This window comes from Terrapene carolina, unplaced genomic scaffold (genome assembly GCF_002925995.2).
Source record: "Terrapene carolina triunguis isolate 2854851 unplaced genomic scaffold, T_m_triunguis-2.0 Scaffold66, whole genome shotgun sequence".
In the NCBI taxonomy this organism is placed as follows: Eukaryota; Metazoa; Chordata; order Testudines; family Emydidae; genus Terrapene; species Terrapene triunguis.
The window spans coordinates 44,238,058-44,260,491 of record NW_020664417.1 but is presented as its reverse complement, the minus strand read 5'-3'; the positions used below and the strand labels follow the sequence as shown (position 1 = coordinate 44,260,491).

The following is a 22,434-nucleotide window of genomic DNA, read 5'->3' as shown; positions in this document are numbered from 1 at the left end:
AGAACTAAGTGCCAACATCCTGAGAGCAGCTCACGCGCAGTATCAGCTAGCATCTTTTAAAAATCCTAGATTGGGAGCAGAGTATCTTATACTAACCAGAGATGACCCGTGCCTGCCAACAGCGTGGGGGCAGAGTGAAGGCAGCCGGCTTCAGTGGTGTTACTGAGCATGCTCAGTCCATGTGAGCATGCTCAGTACAAGCCACGCAGCAAATTTGGGGGGTATGTGACCCGCATGCCCCCCCCCCCCAAGTCACCTGTACTAATAGATCATTGTAACATGTATAGGGCAGTGACATATGGGGCCAGAACCACACAATATGAATACTTTAGTTCAAACAGGAATTAATTCAGGGAAGTCCTATTGCCTGTGTTATACAGGGGGTCAGACTCACTAGATGATCAAAAAAACTTCAGGACCAGACTCCAAAGAGAAACTGCTGAACTTCAGTTCATTTGCAAATTTGACATCAGCAGCTCAGGATTAAACAAATACTGTGAATGGCTATCCAACTACAAAAGCAGTTCCTCCTCCCTTGGTGTTCACACCTCAACTGCTAGAAGAGGGCCTCATCTTCCCTGATTGAACTAACCTCGTTATCTCTAGATTGATTCTTGCCTGCATATTTATATCTGCCTCTGGAAATTTCCACCACATGCGTCTGACGAAGTGGGTATTCACCCACGAAAGCTTATGCTCCAATACATCTGTTAGTCTATAAGGTGCCACAGGACTCTTTGTCGCTTTTTAGATGATCATAGTGATTCTTTCAGGCTTTATAATCTATCAATCTAACACTGGCCAACTCTACCACCTTTTTGAAAAATGAAAACAAAACTGTGTTAGTAGTTGGGCAAGACAGTGATGATCTGGTTCTGAAGACACACATGCGCACGCAAAAAACACTCTTTCTGGGCACTGTAGCGCATTGCTTCAGATAGTATTAGCCTCAACCACTTTCCTTTTAAGGAATGTCCATGCAGTTATAGATGACTGGGCATATTTTCATGATACAAGCAAGGGATGAACAGCACAGATCAACAGTGCATTCTGACTTCACTGGGCTGCGATTAAATTTGCCTTTTATCTCTCCATGATCAGTGTAGTCTCCACAGGAACCCTATCCCTGTTTGGGACTGCAGCCTACATTCCTAATCTCTCTGGAGCATTAACTGTTCCTACAGTTACATCCTTTCAGAGGAAGTAGTTGCATAGTCTGTCTGCATCTCCGTCTCTTACAAGTCTGGGTGGAATTCACAGTTTCAGCCAATAAATTCAGCTTAGCTGAGTTGGGCCAGTTCCAGCAGTTTATTGGCACACGGTCAAGATGGGTCTATCACAGAAACAGAATGGAAAGAATAAGCCAATTGGTAAATATTTGGCCCTCACCATCCTAATTCATCCACTATGTTGCTGTTTGTGGGGGTTACATACACTCTGGCATGTACCTGATGAGATGGGTTCTCTCCATTACTCAACCCGATATGGGTCTTGAGAAGAGGAGACCCTTCCTCCAGCAGATACATGGAGATCATGACCAGGATGTCTTTGCAAAAGTCTAAGGGACAAATCTTCCAAGTGTCTCTCTGCAGGAGTCCTATGCAAGCATCTGTGTATCAGTGCCAGTAACTTGTTCCAACAGAGCCAGGAGAGATAAGGGGGTGACTGAAAGCAGGCGGGGAAAAGAAAAACGATCAGCTAAAGGTGAACCAATTTGCTGATGGTCATATAGACACTGATCCTGGCTTTGATCATCCTCTAAACTTCAGGTGGCAAAGCAGCATACTTTTCCATAAGCCTATCATCCAGAAGAATGCTCCTATTTCTTGGTAGCGACTGCTCTTTCATATGATACTATCCCTCTCCAAAAAGTGACAAGTACATCTGGATTTGTTCTTTTAAACAGCTCCAGTGCATACTTTGCAGGATTTCCATAAAACATATTGAACAGCATCTCTCTTGTTGCAAGAGGATTGATTAACTAAGGGTTTCCATTTCTGCCAGTCTCATTATGAAGTATTCATTAGCCTGTAGGGAAACATACAGTGAATCAGCACAAGGCCTGCCTAGCAAACAGAATTCTGTGTCACCCCTGCTTCCCCCCACCCCCCAAAATCTACCAACAAAATAATTTAGCAAAAAGTATGGATACAATGATGGATAAAATTCTCACCATTGTACAGTAGCAGTTGATCCCAGAGCCCAAATTTGGGGTTCTTTCTGCAACTCTTCCACAAGATTTATGAGAATGAACTTTGGGAAGACATCAAGGTCTGATGAAACATAACATTTTAGGCAGCAAATAAAAATTAGCAGGAAAGTTATCTGAGACCACTTTCCTACATTTGCAACAAAACTGGCACAAAGTAAAGGGTGACATTGTTTATTTTGCAGTAACCATCAGAGAAAACAGGCAACTTAACTGCAGTATGCACACCCACACATGCACACACAGAGTGCCACTAAATTCTTCTAACATCAACTTCTATAGCTGTATAAACTACTTCCCTTAAACTTTTTGAATATCCCAATTAGGTGCACATGTATGAGGCAGCCCTCCAGTCTACTCAGCTCCCACAACACACTTTTCAAGATCCATGGATCATACACATGCCTATCACAGCATGTGGTGTACCTCATCCAGTGCACTAAATGTCCCAACAACAACTATATGGGTGAAAGAAGAGAATCACTGTGCTCCCAAATGAATTCTCACAGGAAAATGACCAAAAAAAAAAAAAAAAACCCAAAAACACCACATCGCCTGTGAGTGAACACTTGTCACAAAGCGATCACTCTATATCTGACCTCTCAGTCCTCATCCTCAAAGGAAACCTGCACAACGCCTTCAAAAGACGAGTTTGGGAACATAAACTCATAACTTTGCTAAACACTAAAAATCATGGACTGAATAGAAACACTGGATTTATGGCTTATTACAACAATCTTAAAACCCACTACCTGTCTCCCTCCCCTCAGCTTCACCCCCCGCAGCCCATGACAGGAGAGCTGTTAACTGGAGACTTCACTTCAGATGGTCCCGGGAAATATGTTAGCTACTTATGGTAAACGACCTGTTCCATCTTGTAGTTAGCTATGACACTGTACATTTCTCAGACCTGAAGGAGAACTCTATGTTATCTCAAAAGCTTTCTCTCTCATCAACAGAAGCTGGTCCAATAAAAGATATTACGTCACCCATTTCGTCTCAACTTCTGAACACACAAGTATCTGTTGTTATGACTATGTGATTGGATTTTCCAAACAGAAAGGCACAAACTGATCTTTGAAAATTCCTAACTAAATCTACACACAGATATTTCTAATGGGGGACTTTAATCACCCTGACATCTGCTGGGAGAGCAATATAGCAGTGCACAGACAATCCAGGAAGTTTTTGGAGACAACTTCCTGCTGCAACTACTGCAGAAATCAACCAGGGGCTGTTCTCCTCTTGACCTGCTGCTTACAAACAGGGAAGAATTGGTAGGGGAAGTAGAAGTGGGTGGCAACCTAGGCAGCAGTGACCATGATATGGTTGAGTTCAGGATCCTCACAAAAGGAAGAAAGGAGATAGCAAAATACGGACCCTGGACTTCAGAAAAGCAGACTTTGACTCTCTTAGGGAACTGATGGGCAGGATCCTCTGGGAGGCTAATATGAGGGGGAAAGGAGTCCAGGAAAGCTGGCTGTATTTTAAAGAAGCCTTATTGAGGGCGCAGGAACAAACCAACCCGATGTGCAGAAAGAATAGCAAATATGGCAGGCGACCAGCTTGACTTAAAAGTGAAATCTTCGGTGAGCTTAAACACAAAAAGGAAGCTTACAAGAAGTGGAAACTTGGTCAGATGACTAGGGAGGAATATAAAAATATTGCTCATTCATGCAGGGGTGTAATCAGGAAGGCCAAAACACAACTGGAGTTGCAGCTAGCAAGGGATGTGAAGGATAACAAGAAGGGTTTCTACAGATATGTTAGCAACAAGAAAGGTCAGGGAAAGTGTGGGACCCTTAATGAATGGGGGAGGCAACCTAGCAACAGATGATGTGGAAAAAGCTGACATACTCAATGCTTTTTTTGCCTCGGTCTTCCCAAATAAGGTCAGCTCCCACACTGCTGTCCTGGACAACACAGTATGGGGAGGAGGTGAGCAGCCCTCAGTGGTGAAAGAACAGGGTAAGGACTATTTAGAAAAGCTGGACATGCACAAGTCCATGGGTCCAGACCTAATGCATCCGAGGGTGCTGAGGGAATTGGCTGATATGATTGAAGAGCTATTCGCCATTACCTTTGAAAACTCGTGGCAATCGGGGGAGGTCCTGGACAACTGGAAAAAGGCGAATATAGTGCCCATCTTTAAAAAAGGGAAGAAGGAGAACCCAGGGAACTACAGACCAGTCAGCCTCACCTCAGTCCCTGGAAAAATCATGGAGCGGGTCCTCAAGGAAACCATTTTGAACCACTTGGAGAAGAGGAAGGTGATCAGGAACAGTCAACATGGATTCACCAAGGGCAAGTCATGTCTGACCAACCTGATTGCCTTCTATGAGGAGATAACTGGCTCTGTGGATGAGGGGAAAGCAGTGGACATGATAGATCTTGACTTTAGCAAAGCTTTTGATACAGTTTCCCACAGTATTCTTGCCAGCAAGTTAAAAAAGTATGGATTGGATGACTGGACTATAAGGTGGATAGAAAGCTGGCTAGATTGTCGGGCTCAACAGATAGCGATCAACGGCTCAAAGCCTAGTTGGCAGCCAGTATCAAGTGGCTTTTTTTCAACATTTTCATTAATGATCTGGATGGTGGGATGGATTCCACCCTCAGCAAAAATTCACGGATGACACTAAGCTGTGGGGAGAGGTAGATAGGATCCAGAGTGACCTAGACAAATTGGAGGATTGAGCCAAAAGAAATCTGATGAGGTTCAACAAGGACAAGTGCAGAGTCCTGCACTTAGGACAGAAGAATCCCATGCACCGCTACAGGTTGGGAACCGACTGGCTAAGCAGCAGTTCTGCAGAAAAGGACCTGAGGATTACAGTGGATGAGAAGCTGGATATGAGTCAGCAGTGTGCCCTAGTTGCTAAGAAGGCTAACGGCATATTGTTCAGCATTAGTAGGAGCATTGCCAGCAGATCGAGGGAAGTGGTTATTCCCCTCTATTCGACACTGGTGAGGACATATCTGGAGTACTGTGTCCAGTTTGGGGCCCCCCACTACAGAAAGGATGTGGACAAACTGGAGAAAGTCCAGCAGAGGGCAACGAAAATGATCAGGGGGCACATGACTTACGAGGAGAGGCTGAGGGAACTGGGCTTATTTAGTCTGCAGAAGAGAAGAGTGAGGGGGAATTTGATAGCAGCCTTCAACTACCTGAAAGGGGGTTCCAGAGAGGATGGAGCTCGGTTGTTCTCAGTGGTGGCAGATGACAGAACAAGGAGCAATGGTCTCAAGTTGCAGTGGGGAAGGTCTAGCTTGGATATTAGGAAACACTATTTCACTAGGAGGGTGGTGAAACACTGGAATGGGTTACCCAGGGAGGTGGTGGAATCTCCATCTTTAGAGGTTTTTAAGGCCTGGCTTGACAAAGCCTTGGTTGGGATGATTTAGTTGGTGTTGGTCCTGCTCTGAGCAGGGGGTTGGACTAGATGACGTTCTGAGGTCTCTTCCAACCCTAATCTTCTATGATTTATGCACAAAGTTTTTGAAAACTCAGCTGATTATCCATAAATTCTGAAAACAGTGGTTCAGTGAAGTGAAATATAAATCTCAAACTGTAGTGAGTAGCTCCCAAAATAGGTACCACATAAGCCTTTTAATCCAACACATTATTTCATAAGCTTCAAATCACACAAACAGTGACAAGTGGCAATTTAACTCATTTGTGTCTTTGCCAACAATTAGGATTTTAGTGACAGTGACATATACTGGTATATCAAGATGCATTTGACTGAAAAGTGATTTCATACAGACAGTATTTGTAACATTTGTGGATTGCACAGCACGCATTACAGATTACTACTTTTTACTTGTGAAATGAAACCAACATTAATCATTCCTTAATTTCATTTCAGACATAGTTCATCTTACAAGTTCTTCAAACATGCATTCAATTCTGTGCAGATAAGTAACAGTGCAATTGCTTAGGAAAGCAAGGGACTTTTCTTTGGCTATCCCAAAATAAGTGAAATATTAGTAAATATAACCTTTAGAGGAAAGATTAGTAAGCATGGGTAGGCAAAACAATTTAAAAAAACAAAAACAAACCTATTCCAATTGGTTCGTCATTTCTGGACCCAAATGAAATAGTTTTTAAAGTTTTACTCGCAATAGTGGCAAGTGATACTCAGTCTAAGGGTGCACTCATCTATTCAGTGCGAATACTGAATCTGTATTCAAATGCCTGTCATCAACCACCACAATGACCTTACTCCTGATGCTACAAATCCACCGGTTCACCCACTCCTTCAGAGGATTGGAATGGGGAAAACACTACATTAAAAAAATTTAACAAAAAGCTTTTAAGAAAAAAGATGACTACGCATAACTGCAGAATCTCTTTTGATGTGTGTAGATGGGGACGCTCAGCAACTTTACCACAGGTGTTCTTGGCTGTTAAAAGGTTAAAAAACACTTCTGCAGGGAGCTATTACAATTTTCTTTCTCAATTATGAATGAATAATTGTAAACCCAAAACTAACAACACTGGCATTTTAGCAATGTAACATCTACCACAATCCTCTAATACTGGACCATTATCTGCCACAAGGGTTCTCAATCTTTTCCATACTGGAACTCTGTGACACTTTGGGGAATCTATCTGCACAATTTTATTCTGGTTGATATTATGAAGTTGTTACTATGAAAACTACTGTATCACTGCATACCTCTCTATATATGTGAATTCCACCTTTGCTGATAATGGCTGTCATGTCTCTCTCATACCAGGTACAATGGCAGGTCGTTAGAATTCAATGGTCGCCTATTCAGATGGAAGCACCTTGGGAAAATAGGTTAGCTCAAGCCTACAAGAACCATTTTTTCCTACCTCTCTGAAGGGAGCTGGTAAAGAGGAGAGAGCGGAAAATCCCCAAATGCAGAACAAAGACAGACATCAAGGTACTGATACTAGCTAGCCTTTAAAAAACTACAAAGGCTCCATGGGTCAGGAAAGGGGTATGTCTACACAGCAAAGAAAAGCCTGTGCTGGCCCATGCCAGCCAACTCAGGCTCACGGGGCTTGGACTGAGGGGCTGTTTCATTGCTGTTTGCAGACTTCTGGGCTCTGGAGCTATGGGATCCTCCCACTCCAGAGGGTCCTAGAGCCCAGGCTCCAGCCAGACCCCAGAAGTCTACACAGAAATGAAACAGCTCCACAGCCTGAGCCCCACGAGCCCCAGTTGGATAGCACGGCCAGTCGCAGGTTTTTCTTTGCTGTGTAGACATGCCCACAGAGCCATACAGGAAGTCTGGGGCAGGAGATGTGAAGGTACAGGCATCCTTTTGTAGCAAGGGGCATCCAGGTTAGCTGTGAGACCAACCCAGGCCAGAGAAACAAGATGATCTAGGGCAGAGGTGGGCAAACTACAGTCCGCAGGCCACATCTGGCCTGCTGGACCGTCCTGCTGGCCCTTGAGATCTCGGCAGGGGAGGCTAGCCCCCAGGCCCTCCCCTGCTGTCCTCCCTTCCCCACAACCTCAGCTCACCGTGCGCTCTGGGCGGCAGGGCTGCGAGCTCCTGCCGGGCAGCGTGGTGGCGTGGCTGGCTCTGGCGGGGCTCTGAGTGGAATGGTAAGGGGGCAGAGGGTGGGTTGGATAAGGGGCAGGGAGTCTCAGGGGGCAGTCAGGGGACAGGGAGCAGTTGGATAGGCGTGGGAGTCCCGGGGGGCCTGTCAGGGGGCGGGGGTGTGGATAGGGATCGGAGCAGTCAGGAGACAGGGAGCGGGGGGGGGGGGGGGGGGAGGGGGAGGGGTCGGGGGTTCTGAGGGGGCAGGGGCCAGGCTGTTTGGGGAGGTACAGCCTTCCCTACCTGGTCCTCCATACAGTTTGGGAACCCGAAGTGGCCCTCAGGCAGAAAGTTTGTCCACCCCGATCTAAGGAGAGAGGGACTGCATGGCTGAGAAGACAAGCCATGCACCGCAGGAGAAGGAACTTGGATGCCAAGAGGACTCTGACCCCCCCCAAAGAATGCTTTGGAGTGGTGAGGAAACTAAGGCAGGGAAATGCATGGAGGATGTTTGTTTGTTTTTAATAGATCTGTGTATCAAGTACAGAGCAACAGTGTTTTCAAATCCTGTGCAAAGACTGAGTTCATGAGCTTGCAACTATTGGTCATGGGTTACACCTATCACATGCCCCTGAGGAGTTAATCTGTGACACCAGAGCATCCATATGGCTGGAGTTCTGCAAGAAGGTTTCTTTAAGCTACAGGGAAGTCTGAGTGGTCAGCACTAATTCTAGGGGCTTGGCAGTTGGACTGCACAGTCTAAGCTCTCAGGAGAGGGTGCTAGATAGAGGATTTTCACCCCATGACTATGCCTAGAGACAAGCTCCTGACCTCTGTTCAGACTTCGGAGGCTTAAAGTTCACGGAATCCAGTGGATGGCTTCCTCACAGCAGACTGGTGAGTGCCCAAGAGAGTCATTTGACTAGGTTTGTGACCCACCCCACTCCCATTTAGCCAGAATCTAATCAGGATCTCCCTCCTATACAGCAATATGGCAAGGGCACGGTGGTCATGACCTCCTGACACTGGTTCCAGTATTGCCAACTCTCACTATTTTATCACGAGTCTTGCAATACTAGGTGTTTGTCTTTAAGCCCCAACTCCTGACATTTGATTATGTGAAAATCCATTTTCATTAAAATATATACACCCACATTTTATATGTGTGTGTTCCTAGCCCTCAGGGTGGTTGAAAAAAAGCTTGAAAACTTCTGAGAACCGCATATCTATTCTGTAAAAAGAACAGGAGTACTTGTGGCACCTTAGAGACTAACAAAGTACTCCTGTTCTTTTTGCGGATACAGACTAACACGGCTGCTACTCTGAAACATATCTATTCTGTAGGGGCTGACTGGGAAACTTACACTGTGAAGATCAGAAAGCCTACTACAGTGTGAGACAAGTTTAAAGATAAGACAGTGTTTTGTTTATTTGCATGGGAAGTGGAGGCTGTAAGAAAGGTTCCACAGAAATCAGTAATGGCCTTTTCCACGGAAATCTGGAAAATCATTCCTTTTGGTCTAACTATTTCTTTAATTACAGTTTTTCTGAAAAAGTCCCACAAAATTATATTTAGTCCTTAATCATCTTGACAGTGAAAGGGTGAGCTCAAGTGTGCATGCAACAAATCATAAAAGATTTCCATAGCACATTCTGTACTCTGCACACATTTACAACAAAGCAGCCCTGGGAACTACCAGGGGCAACATGCAGCCTCCATCTCTTTACCTGTATCTCCCTGAGATCTCTAAACTTCTTGACAGTGTAGCAGAATTAAAATTGCTTGATCTGTTTGAAACTTCTAAGAAATGAAATAAGTTGATTTAGACTTGTATATGAAAGCATCACAGTAAAGACAAAAAATAAACTGCCTGCTTTAAAAGACAATGAAAAACATATCCACAGTCAGAAGAAAGTCAATCCCAAAATATTCATAGCACTCATTTAATCAAGACACATCATCTAGTGTCTTGAACCTCTTTAACAGCATGTGTTGTTTCAACAAAGACATACTAATCAAATGTGTTTGAATGTGTTTCACAGTGTAGTTATTAGCTTATGCATTGGTCTTGCAAGATTGCGAACTCTACAAGGGACTTTGGGTCTGTTATCAAAGACGGTATGAAGTGGATTAAAAACGCTATGCTAGTAGAGGACCAAGCACAATGAGACCCTGTTCCTGATTGAAGCCTCTAGGTCTACTGTATTACAAATAATAGAAAATTAGAACTTCATGAATTCTTCTTGCAAAGGCTTCATTCACAGAAGCCCAACACTTCAGAGACTGGCACTAGCCAAGAGGTACTTTGATAATATACTTATTCAAAGACTATTTTGTAACTTTTTTTTATCATCCTTTCCAAATATCTGCTCTCATTGCAACAACCTCTCAACTTCACATTAATCTACTTGATATTAGTTTTCAGAGGGTCAGTATGATAAGCAGTTCTTGACATTTTTAAACTGAGAGAGATAAATGGAATTATAAAAGAAAAAGGAAACATTGGGAGCTGTACTCCAGCTATCCTTAAAGTTGGATGTGTTTGGGGCTTTGTTCAATCTAGTTCTCAAGTTCTCTTTGTACCAGCTCCTGCTGACTTCATGGTAACAATGCTTTCTATTTTACACTGAATATTACTTTACACTATACGCTGTAATAAATATAGCAAGCATAATGACACACATTATATGTAATATACAAACACACAGAGCCAAGACAATTGAGAACCAACCTATATATTACTACTGAAAAAAACCTAACCAATAGCTTTGTAACGAGAACTTGATGTAATTCCTGTGTTGTTTGTTTCCGGGAAGAGACAGCAATATGCACAAGACAGTTTCCCCTTTAAGTTTGCTAAGAGCTAGACACTGCCCTAAAACCCCATGCTCAGCAGCCTCAAGGGATCAATGTCACTAAGTCATGACTGGCCTTGTGAATCTAATGGCAAAAACCTGCAACACTGTTTTACCAAAAAGCAGCCCGTCGTCGCGTGCTCTATTCCTATTTGGGGGGGAAATGTTTTACTCTTAAATCAAGATTCATCACTTTTAATCTATAGTTTTATGTAAGAATAAGTCTGCTGTTTACTCACAGCCTGGAGACAATATAAGAAGCCCACAGTGCAGACTCCCTCCGGTCACACTAACAGTGCCTTTACACCTGTTCAACAGGCACTGCTCTCATTAGGTCCAAGAGTGGGTGAGGGGTAACTATCTCCACACCCACAGTAATTTAGAATCTGGCCTTATTCTGCCAAACTCCTACGATCTCAGACTGTGTAATTTAATCTAAAGGCATTTTTCCTTTCTGCCTTTGAAATTAAACAAGTATTTTATATTATGAGACACAGAGAGAATGAATTCCAGGCATTAGAGTGCTTTTTGTTCTCTAACATAGCCAGAACTTAGAGTATGCTGCCATGACAGATGGTGTCTCCAACAGATCCATTAGGAAAATTTCCAGTGATTTATTCACCACCCTTTTCAGCTCACGATCCATCTAAGATAATAAAAGTGTGGCTAGCATTCAGCTTTTCTATGCTTTACTGAAGCCAAAACCAACTATTTGGATGAGACATTAAGGGAACAATCACACAAAAACAAGCAGAACACAAGAAGAATTGCGGTTCACCAATTCCCATCCCCTGCAGTTACAGGAAATCCATCATGAAGAACACGCTCACCTCATCCTGTAATAGGCACTTCATGCTCAATGCTTCAGAGAAAGAGAAAAAAATCACTAAGGCCCCAGCCAATATGCCTTGGGCAAAATCTCAAATGTGGAAATCAGTTAACTACATGCACATGACCAAGAACTGCCACGATCAAACTATCTAACCCCTTTCATACTCTGAGAGAACATTAACAGCCAAATAAACTGTTAAAATTTTACAGGGGAAATTAAGAGTGACAGAATCTTTTCCAGTTCCTGCTGGACCAGTATCACTCTCTGGGTGAGTCATGTGAAAGGGAAGAACTTGTATTGCTCTTTCTACCCCTTTACCCGCACTGTAGCATCTCAGAAGGCTCCATATGGGACTGGAAGAATTAGCCATCCTTGTTTCTTTTATTAGCCAAGGCAGGTGGAAAGGGATGAGTTTAAAAGGTGACCTGGAGTGAAGTGGGTGGCAAAACCCTATGAACTTCACACAGAAGAGATTAATGTCTTTAGCCTCATGGAGGTGAGAACACTTCCTACCCTTACCAGCCTTGTCACACAGAGTAAGGGAGCCCCTAAGCACAGATACATGGATAACATCCTCTCTAAAAATGGAACAAGATGTATTTAAAATTCTCTAGGTCATGTACTGAACTTGACCAAAGGATGAAACTCTCTTTGCTATCATAATATGTAACAAAATTACATGGAGCCACTACAATGCACGGGAGGCATTTGTGTGAGTATCACAACAGGAAATGATTCCATGATTTCACTCACCCAAATTAACGGGCTTGTATCACAGACACAAAGACAAAACATCCAAGTTTCAGTCTAAACTTACCATACTTTTCAAAATTTAGACTCTGAGCCATACTATATCAATGAGAGATATCGATTCAAAATTCTGTAACACAGTTTGTTCCCAATTTTGGTGTTGCTTTTTTAAAATCATAATGTCTCTGAGCTGGAAAGATTTTTGTGGTGCTCAAGCTTCAGATCGAGAAGTGAAATAATTCAGAATCCCCAAGTTATGGGACCAACTGAGTATGAGAGATTCACAGTAGTCACAACAGTCCTGGACAATTAACTTAATACAAAAAACTCAGAATGCTCCTAAAACCAAAAAGGACCTTCTAAGAACCAGTATCAGGATCTTATATTGTGGCAAGAGTAATCAACCTATCCAGTTTTAATCTTTTTGTTATCTGCATTTAGGAATATTTAAATCTGCATGGAATACTGATCTGTAAATTAAGAAATGTGATTATCATTGCGCAGATGGATTTCTGGGGTGACCTTTTCATTTGCATGTTAATGTGTCCCAATCTTCACAGGTGTTCTCAACGATGCATGATCAACTCAAAGCAAAAAAAGTAAATGGAAAATAAGCAAAGGATTAGTTATTACCGGTACTCTAAGTGAGTATAGTGAGAGCAAAAATGCCATGACCTAACCCAAAAACAAAGATCCAGTTGAAATGCACATAATTATAAACAGGAAATAAAGCATCCAAAGCAAAAAAGTCAGAATTTTATAGCACCAGAAAGGAGGAAACTACAGTTTTGAATATTTCCCCAATTTCAAATTGGAGGCCTTTTGTTAATCAAGACTTGAGTATTGTGATAACTAAAAAATAGTAATGAAAAAGTCTCCAACTTCTTTTTAACTGGACTAAAAGGAAAGATAGTTGATATCTAACTTTTCTTCTAGACAGAGCTCACATTGTGCTCAAAAGTCAGAGTGACAAACTACAGTAGCACACTCAGAGAACACAGCCAAGAGTGTCAGAAAGCCAAGAGACATCGACCATTATTGAGAAACAAGTAACATGCAAATATTCTGGAACTGAAATTAAAGGCCAACTGAGAGAATTTTATATATACCCCACTGCAGGTACATAAAGATCACCTGTTTATTTTCTTTTTTTTAACCCTGCAACAGTGACCACCAGTAAATCTCTCTTTGGCTTTGCTTGTTATGTACTGGGGAAAATTCAGGCTGACACCTGCCAGTAAAACACTAAGACTGTCTGCTCAGGAAGACAGGGAAAGTGGTAATATATAGACTGGTCATGGGCACAGAGAAAGAAGTCTTTTCTCTGGAGCAATATCAGAAACAGACCTGTGGACGTCATTGTGGGCAAAGAGCACAAATGGATATCACTGTGAGCAAAACAACCTGAAGGTACAAAGTCTCATCACACGAGCCAAAGAATATTTCAATCAGACTAATTTTAAAAGCAATTTTCTGAAGTAGACAGGCACAAATGTGCCTAATTTGGCAAGTTTATATTGTACACTCAGATCAAGGAATGTATATGCATATGGCCAGTTAAAAGTACAGCTAGCCATTTTCAAGTATCAGATTGAGTGCAATCAAAGTATTAAGAGGAGAATACCTTATAGTCCCCAGGGCGTATAAAGAGAGCTCTCTCAAAGAAAAGACTCGTAATAGGAGAAAAACCTGGCCCAACAACTTGACTAAGAGAGACTTTTGATAGAGAGGAACCATGGGGCTTTGCTTCCTGATACCAGAGGAGAGAGAGAGAGGGGAAAAAAAGATTATGGAATTAACACTTGCACTTTTCTGGAAAGAATGTACATGGCTTTTTGTCATCATTTCCAAATCCTGCTAGTCTCATGGCACCCTCAGAGATTACTCACATACCTTCCTGCATGGTGACCAAAGAACAGGAGTATAAACAGAGTGATGAAGTTGACCTAGTTGAAAAAGAAACATGAGTGTTTCCTTTCCCCCAAGTGCCCAAAAGCGTAGAAGGTGTCTCACAATCAACAGTAAAGACTATATATATTACTTATATGTTGCCTGTCTTTACTGTTTCTCTCTCTCAATTGTAAGCTCTTTATTGCCTCAAGGCAGTTCATCCAAAAGGAAAGAAAGTGACAAGCAGAAAACTCTACTAAAATACTGGGAGGACAGGGGATAAACATTCATGTTTGTTTTACCTGGCATTGGCTGCTTTAAGGTCACAGAAGTGTGTGAGTAAAGTTTTCACTACATCGCTGCAGACAACTTTCACTACATCAATGTGACTCAGCCTCTGTCGCAGCTGCTTGGCGATTTCCCAGAAATCTTCAGATAGCAGGTGGTATAGCTGTCCTTCATCTTTGCTGAGGTGCCCATACCAGGACAGAATGTAATCTCTGTAGCTGTAGTCAAACACTAAAAGGAGAAACAAAACAATAAATAGCAACATCTAATACAGGGAAAACACACAGGGATAGTACAAAAACAATTAGTTCAGGAATAGGTTGCATATCTTCTCCTTTGGGTTTTAAATTCTCTCTCTCTTCAAAGAAAGAAAGGGTAGCAATGTTATATTAAAGAAATCTGATCCTAAGAGAGATTACCAGAGGTCACCATGCAAAACCCTTAAGTGGATTTGGTCAGACAGTCAGGTTACTGGTCAAACAGAAATCTCAAACAGATACCTGTATCACAAAACATGGATTTTATTATATGAACTACTAAATTATTTGCATCTCCCAAGTCTGCTGAGGACTGACACAATTTGTTCTTTATACATGCATCTAAACAACCTCGATTTCAAAGACACATTTAAAAAACATGTAGAGGCAGCGTTTTTTCCCCCCCTAGGTGAAGGACAGTGTTGAACCACATTATAAGATCATAGTAGTTAGAGAAAGGAAATCACTATTAGAATATTTTAAGGAGATACCATAAACTTGAAAAATTAAACATTTACCTAAGTCTGAACCAGGGATCAGCAACCTTTGGCACGCAGCCGGCCAGGGTAAGGACCCTGGCAGGACGGTTTGTTTACCTACAGCGTCCGCAGTTTCGCCGCGGTTCGCCGTCCCAGGCCAATGGGGGCTGCGGGAAGCGGCACAGGCCAAGGGATGTGCTGGCCGCCGCTTCCTGCCGCTTCTCGCAGCCCCCATTGGCCTGGGATGGCGGACCACGGCCAGTGGGAGCTGCAATTAGCCGAACCTGTGGACGCGGCAGGTAAACAAACCGGCCTGGCCCGCCAGGGTGCTTACCCTGGCGAGCCGCGGGCCAAAGGTTGCCGATCCCTGGTCTGAACTATAGTTATAAGCAACAGCTAAGATTACTATAAATGAAAGTAATTAGGAAAAACTTTTTGTCAGTATTTTGACAGTCTTTGTGTATAGCTAGTTTCACTATTTTGCTGATGGTCATTTAGGCTTGAAGTGTTATACACTAGTCATCACTGCTCTGGAGGAAGCTCAAAGAAGCCTGCATATCAGCTGTGACCACAGATGTAAGCAAGTTACAAAATGAAAGTCTGTAACAGTCACAGTGATAACTAAATAACAAGGGGGGAAAGGGAGAGAAGAGTGTGTGAAATTGAATTTTATGGAAATTTTGTTCCATAAGAAATTTCAACATTTTGACTTTTTGTTCTGATTTGGGATGAAAGGAAATTTTGAAGTGTCAGAATTTCCCATTGCACAGAACATAAGATTTCTACCCAGCTCTATTTAAGAGGCTTTTCTGAGTATCTGAGCATACTATATATGTTAATGAATTTAGCCACACACCTTCTGAGGTAGGTATTCTTATTATTCCCATTTTACAGGTGGGATTTGAGGCACAGAGATTAAAGGTCTTTCCCCTGGTCAGACAGGAAGTCTGAGGAACAATCTGAGTCACACAGTCCTATGTTTTAATCACAAGACAATCCATCCTCTCTATTTTATATGGAATAAAAGACTTTCATGGAAAGATATTAAACGTATACCTAGTATTCTCGACTAGTATCTGGCCCATCAAATACAGCAAAGAAAAAAAGAGAAAAAGAAAGTATATTACAGTGAAACCTGCCTTAAACAACCACTCAAGAGCCTGACAACAATGGTTACTCAAAGATGGAGGCCTTCTGATAAAGGTGGTAAAGAACTGTCCTCAGTTCATGTGAGGATAATTTGGGGTAATATAAGGGATTCTGACTGATTAGGGTAATTTCAGATACATTGTTCTACCATGACAATGTGCGCTTGTGTAAGTAACTATACTCTTGTCGCTGTTACTTCTTTCGTTCCTCAACCATCCTCCTCTTACTGTTTTGTTATTCCTCTTTGTAGTGTCATTTCTGAAATTAGATTGTAAGCGCTTCAGGACAGGGCTCTTTTCTTCTAGTAAGTAAGACACCCAACACTTTTAGGGTGCTGTAAAATAACAGTAGTGCACTGTGTTATGGTATTTGTGGTCATTGTTTGTAACAGGCAATGTCTCACTTCTTGTTCTGAATCATGTGTGAGAATTCTCTTGTAGATGCATTTCTCTGTCCCAGAATTAACACAATGGGGCAAAGTATTGTATTCTTCAGGAACCTTCTGCATTTGAGGCAGAGTCATAGTAGTGAAGAGCGATGGCTAAGTTTCCCTACGTACATAACTATAAAATACGAGAAACACTACCCCCTTCTAATATCCTAAAGTATACTCGCTTTCAAAAAGAAGGGGCATTAGTCCTTAATTCACCATTACCCTCATGGCAAAACCTTTCTAAAATGAACTTGGGATCCTAGTTTTCTCCACAATCAAAAGAATCCACAACATTCACTTTCTCCTTGTATTTACAGCACTTCGGCACAACATTCAAATGTACAACAATGCTGATCTCTACAGTATTTTGAGAGCAGAATTTTTATAAACATTACTATCTAAATGACTCACAAGAACATAGAAATAAATAAGTCAACAGTACATTTAACACACTAGATATTTGTCACTATCTCTCCCCCCAAAACAAGCTGTTTAAAACCATCTTCAAGTCACATTAAAAAACATTCAGTTTTTCCTTTTCTCTGTTAGATCTCTATCAAACAGATGCACAAGGAGGATAGTGGAAAATTCTGAATATGTAAAATTGTACCCTCCCAGAGGATTTATTTTTACATTTAAAAGGGTGCATTCTAATATTGTTTTTATTGTATGTTAGAATTTATTGTATGTTCCTCTATAGCAGGGGTTCTCAACCTTTTACTTTCTGAGCCCCCCTATCCTCTCCCCACATGCCCCCACGGCCCACCTGTGCCACAACAATGTTTTTCTGCATACAAAAGCCAGGGCCAGCGTTAGGGGGTAGCAAGCAGGGCAATTGACCAGGGCCCCATGCCACAGGGGGCCCTGTGAAGCTAAGTTGCTCAGGCTTCGGCTTCAGCCCTGGGTGGCGGGGCTTGGAACCCCAGGCTTCAGCCCCATGCAGTGGGGCTTCAGCTTTTTGCCCTGGGCCACAGCAAGTCTAATGCCAGCCCTGCTTGGCAGACCCCCTGAAACTTGCTCGGGGCCCCCCAGTGGACCCCAGGCCCCTGGTTGAGAACCACTGCTCTATAGCCTAAAGCAATGCCTTATAAATTTTAGTGTTTCTAAAGCACATTGGATCTTCATCTAGCTTGATTCAAAGCCCACTGAATTCAACGAAAAAGACTCACAATGACTTCAACAGGCTTTGGATCCAGTCCATAGTTATCTGCAACATCGAGAGTGATGTTAGTTTTTGGTTATCTCTTGTAAAAAAAAATTGTGCCTCAAAAATTATCAAAGGTTCTGTGCTTGCTCACATTTTACATTGATCAAACTCTGCCAAGTTATCATTTCTCTTTAGCACTATAAATATTACTATTGTGTACATAATTAAGATTATCCAGGTACTCTTTTTCTAGCCAAGAGCTGTTAGTTGTGGGTTTAAGAAAACCCCAAATAGCTGAAAACCATGTTTATCCAAGTTGAATCTTGATTTAATGTTGTGTCTAAATTACCTGCCTTTTAAGTATAGTAACAAATAAAAAAGGTTTTCAAAACCTATGTCCATAGAAAACTATTACTTAAAAAAAAAAAAAAAAAAGTCAATGCACTGTTTTTGGTTTGGATGTTACGCTTCCCCGCATTGTCTTCCACCCACCTTTTGGACTGTTGTGTTAGTGGTTGAGAATCAGTCAGTGAGAGACTAGAGAAAAAAGGTCTATAATTAGTAGGGAAACTAGTCTTTTCATTGATAAGATGAATGAAGTGCAAACAAAACAATCAGTATCAATGGTAAAGGCTGAAAAATCATTTCAACGTTAATGATCCAAGGTATTATTAACTAACAAAGTCTTATAGAGATAGGTGTAGTTACAAAAATGGTCAGCATTTTGGGGTTGAAGAGCATTTTTCCTGTTAACAAGGACAATAATTTTCCTTGTTATTATGTATATAGTTTATTTCTTGTTCTCATTTTGAACACCTAGCACACAGTATTTTATTTTAATATCTAACAAGCTTGTTTTGTAATTTTCCCTCACCTTGTTTCTGTTACTTCTAACAATAATCTGTAATTAAGGATGGAAGAAAGCAATCTAAAGAGTTTGTCTTCATGCTATTATATTAGAGACACAAGATGGGTGAAGTAAAAATTTTTACTGGACCAGCTTGCAGTAGTCCTGATCTGAAGAAGAGCTTGTGTAAGCTCAAACGCTTGCCTCTCTCACCAAGAGAAGTTGGTGCAATAAAAGATGATATCTCACCCACCTTGTCTCTCTAATATGCTGGGACCAATATGGCTACAGCGCTGCACACATGCTACTACTTGTCAGAGGAGATCAGGAGACAACTTGGCCCTGAGTACTGATTATAAATAATACAAGACTTAGTTTCTGACAGCATCTGACTACACTGAAGCTGGGAGGTGTGATTCCCAGTGCAGGTAGACAGACTTGTGCTAGCTCCACCTGAGGTAGTGCACTAAAAAGAGCAATGTGGATGTTGCAACACCAGCTCTTTTTAGTGCACTAGCTCAAGCTGAGCTAGCACAAGTCTGTCTACCCACAATGGGAATCACACCTTTCAGGGGCAGTGTAGACATTAGATACCTAATTCTTTTATTATGCTTGGCTTTGGGGTGAGATGACACTGGCCAAACCAAATGTAACTATTAGTTATTAGCATGTTAGTATGGCAGAAGATACATCTCAGTACTGTAAGACTTTTTTTTTTTAGAAGATATTAAAATTAGACTGATGCCTGAACTGATACTGAAAATAATAATACAATGAACTACAACCAAGCAGTAGCATCACTGGTGTATTAGTTGGGAGGACAGAAAAAATTGTGAGATGAAATTTAAGCTAGTTGCCACAGTAAGGGAAACGTAAGTGGACACTATACAAAAAGCCATCATAGAAGAAGGAATGAAGTTAGGGTGACCAGTTAGCAAATGTGAAAAATCGGGATACTTTTTTGGGGGGGGGGAGGGTGTAATAGTTGTGTATATAAGAAAAAGCCTCTAACATTGGGACGTCTGGTCACCCTAAATGAAGAAACTATAATAAAATGGTGGGTGGATTACAAAAATATAATGCTGCACAGGATATGTGGTCATGAGAGACAGAGGAGATGCTCAGGAAATAGTGGCAATAGTGTAATCAGAACAAAGAAAATGGGAAAAGCACATGTAGAGTGATTTTAAACCATCAGCCAAAACATGGTCAGAAAGTTAAAAGAAATAAAGTCAATTACTCCTTGATGGATGCAGGCTATTTAGCAACTACCGGTAATAATATCCCTTGGATGAACTTTATATAATATAAATCATGTAGAATAAATTACTCAAAATTAAAAGGAAGAAGCTGGATTCTGTTTTCACATCAGTGTAAACCAGGAGTGATTTCACTGAAGTTACACTGATACAATTCTAAAACGTTAAGATCAACCTGTAGTGAAGGAGTGTATCAGAGGTCATGATTCTAGCTCAGTGAAACATGGAGCTGAAGAAGTGAGGTTTTTTACCCACGAAAGCTTATGCCCAAATAAATCTGTTAGTCTTTCAGGTGCCACTGGACTCCTGGTTGTTTTTGTGGATACAGACTAACACGGCTACCTCCTGATACATGGAAGTTAAGTGTATCTATCACTCTACTATAAGTCTATGTATATTACATCATGCACCTGCACACATCATCATGTTATTACTTTCAGATTGTAAATTCTTTGGGACAAGCATAGTCTGTCTTGGGTTATTGTACAGCATCGGCACATTATCAATATTACACAGAAGCAAATAGAAATTTAAAGAGTGGGCTTTCTATCTTGAGTCCATTATATCCAAAATATTGTTTTTGTGGAACAAGACATAATAGCCTTAAACATTTCTCTTAAATTCGTTGCTGTTGTTTTTAACATTTTTAATCTTTTTCAAATATTGTTTTGAATGAACAATATATACATTTGGTATTTAACAAAAGTGTTTCTAGAACTGTACCTACTGCTGTATTTCAGTGCCATTACTCTGAATATAATCAAGGATCTTATTTAAGTATTGTGGACTAAGAATAATCCATCAGGAAAGAAACCACCAGTTTCTACTGCTTAGTGAAAAACAAGGGTTATTTATATCCCTTTTAAAAGGCAGGAATATTTATTTTAATAACTACATGTGGTAGCAGGAGACGTGATGACTTCATATTTGGAATCTGGAGTTAATACATTCTCTGAAACATTCAGTGATAACTGGTTCCCAAAGTTGTTTTTGAGGTAGAGGTTACGCAGGAGTTTAAATATAGCAATCTTAATTGTATTACTGTTAGTAGTCTTGTTTAAAATAATTTGTTGATGAACACACCTTATACATGTAAAAAACACATGCAGAGTTAGTGGGATTAATTCTGAAATCCAAATTTCATAATTATGTCATAGGGCAAGGATTATGTCCCTTCCATGTTCAGATGACAGATCAGTCCCTCCTCACCACAAAAAAAAAAAAAAAAAAAAAAAAAAACACATTTTTTTTTTGAGTCATCCTGCTCACATGTATTCTGGGTTTTATAGATAAACTCAGGCACTTTCCAGAGATAGGATATGCTTACATTTAAAGGTATCTATGTTGGAATTAACGTTGCAGGGAGAAGTGCAAGTGAGAAGATAAGAGGGGTGGCTTAGTCAGTAATTTACCTAGGTCTGAGGAAAGCATGACAAAAATATGATAAATTTGCATTCCAAAATTCAGAACACTTTTTCAATTAACAGCTATTTCATAAGCAGTGTTGTTACAGTATTAGGTCCAGAATCAGGAAAGCAAAACATTTAAGCACATGGTTACCTTTAATTCAGCTGTGCTGAACAGGAATGGTCTTAAGGAGGTACTTAAGTGCTTTGTTGAATCAAGGCCTTAGATTTCAGGGAACAAACCTAATTATTTCGGCATGCTTGTACAGTACATGCTGTGGTCCTTGTTCCACTGTGCGACATTCAGAAACCGTAGGATCTGACAGACCATTAAACAGTCTCATGGTAGCAATGCTGCCTGAAAATAAATAAATTGCGTAACATCCTTTGAATACACCTTAGCAGAAATAGGAATATGCTATTGTATGTAAAATATACCCATTTTAGATTTTTAGGCACCTATTATGCAAACATTTATACACATGCTTAACTTTAAGCTCAAGTAGTGCTAAGTGAATGTCATAAGACTATTAACACATATACATTTAAGTATGTGCATAAGTGTTTGCAGGATCAGGCCTTACTTTGTAAAATACTGTATATGAAAGAGAACTAATAAATAAGCACAAAATAGATAGACAAGATTTCATGTCAGTAAAGCTATTTCCCTTGACAAATTGGATGCAGTCTCCATGGCATTTTAGATTACCAAAAAATTGTCTGAACTTGTATGCTAGCTTGGTTCAATGTTCTAAGTACATTCTTTTCTACATATTATAGAAATATATATTTAAAAGAAAAAAAGATTCCCTTCTCCAGTTCCAGACTGGTATACCACTTTGAATGACACATCAAAAGCATTTTGTTTCTGACACTGACAATATACAAAGTTGCAAAAATACATTTTCGCACTACCCTTACATGCTTACTTAGACTATGTGCAAAAAGATTTAGTTATCCTCCTTTATTTTGCACAGGTTAACCAACTAGTTTAAAAATATTTTAATTCAATTAATGTAATTTCAAGGTCCCAGCTTGTATATTATCACTATTTATTTTACATTTTATATACTAAATATTAGTAAGTGTGTTTTGTGATCCACAATCCAATT

General features: G+C 40.9%; 1 protein-coding gene across 2 annotated transcripts in view; it reads right to left on the bottom strand.

Annotated features, from left to right (window-relative positions):
• The window catches only part of SNX25 (sorting nexin 25), a 165,390-nt gene that overhangs the window by 111,926 nt on the left and 31,030 nt on the right, over positions 1-22,434 (bottom strand). For both annotated transcript variants that reach the window (XM_024219250.2, XM_029910594.1), the window contains one exon: positions 14,360-14,576. In XM_024219250.2, coding sequence (XP_024075018.2) covers positions 14,360-14,576 — 217 coding nt within the window. The remainder of the gene's footprint in view (positions 1-14,359; positions 14,577-22,434) is intronic.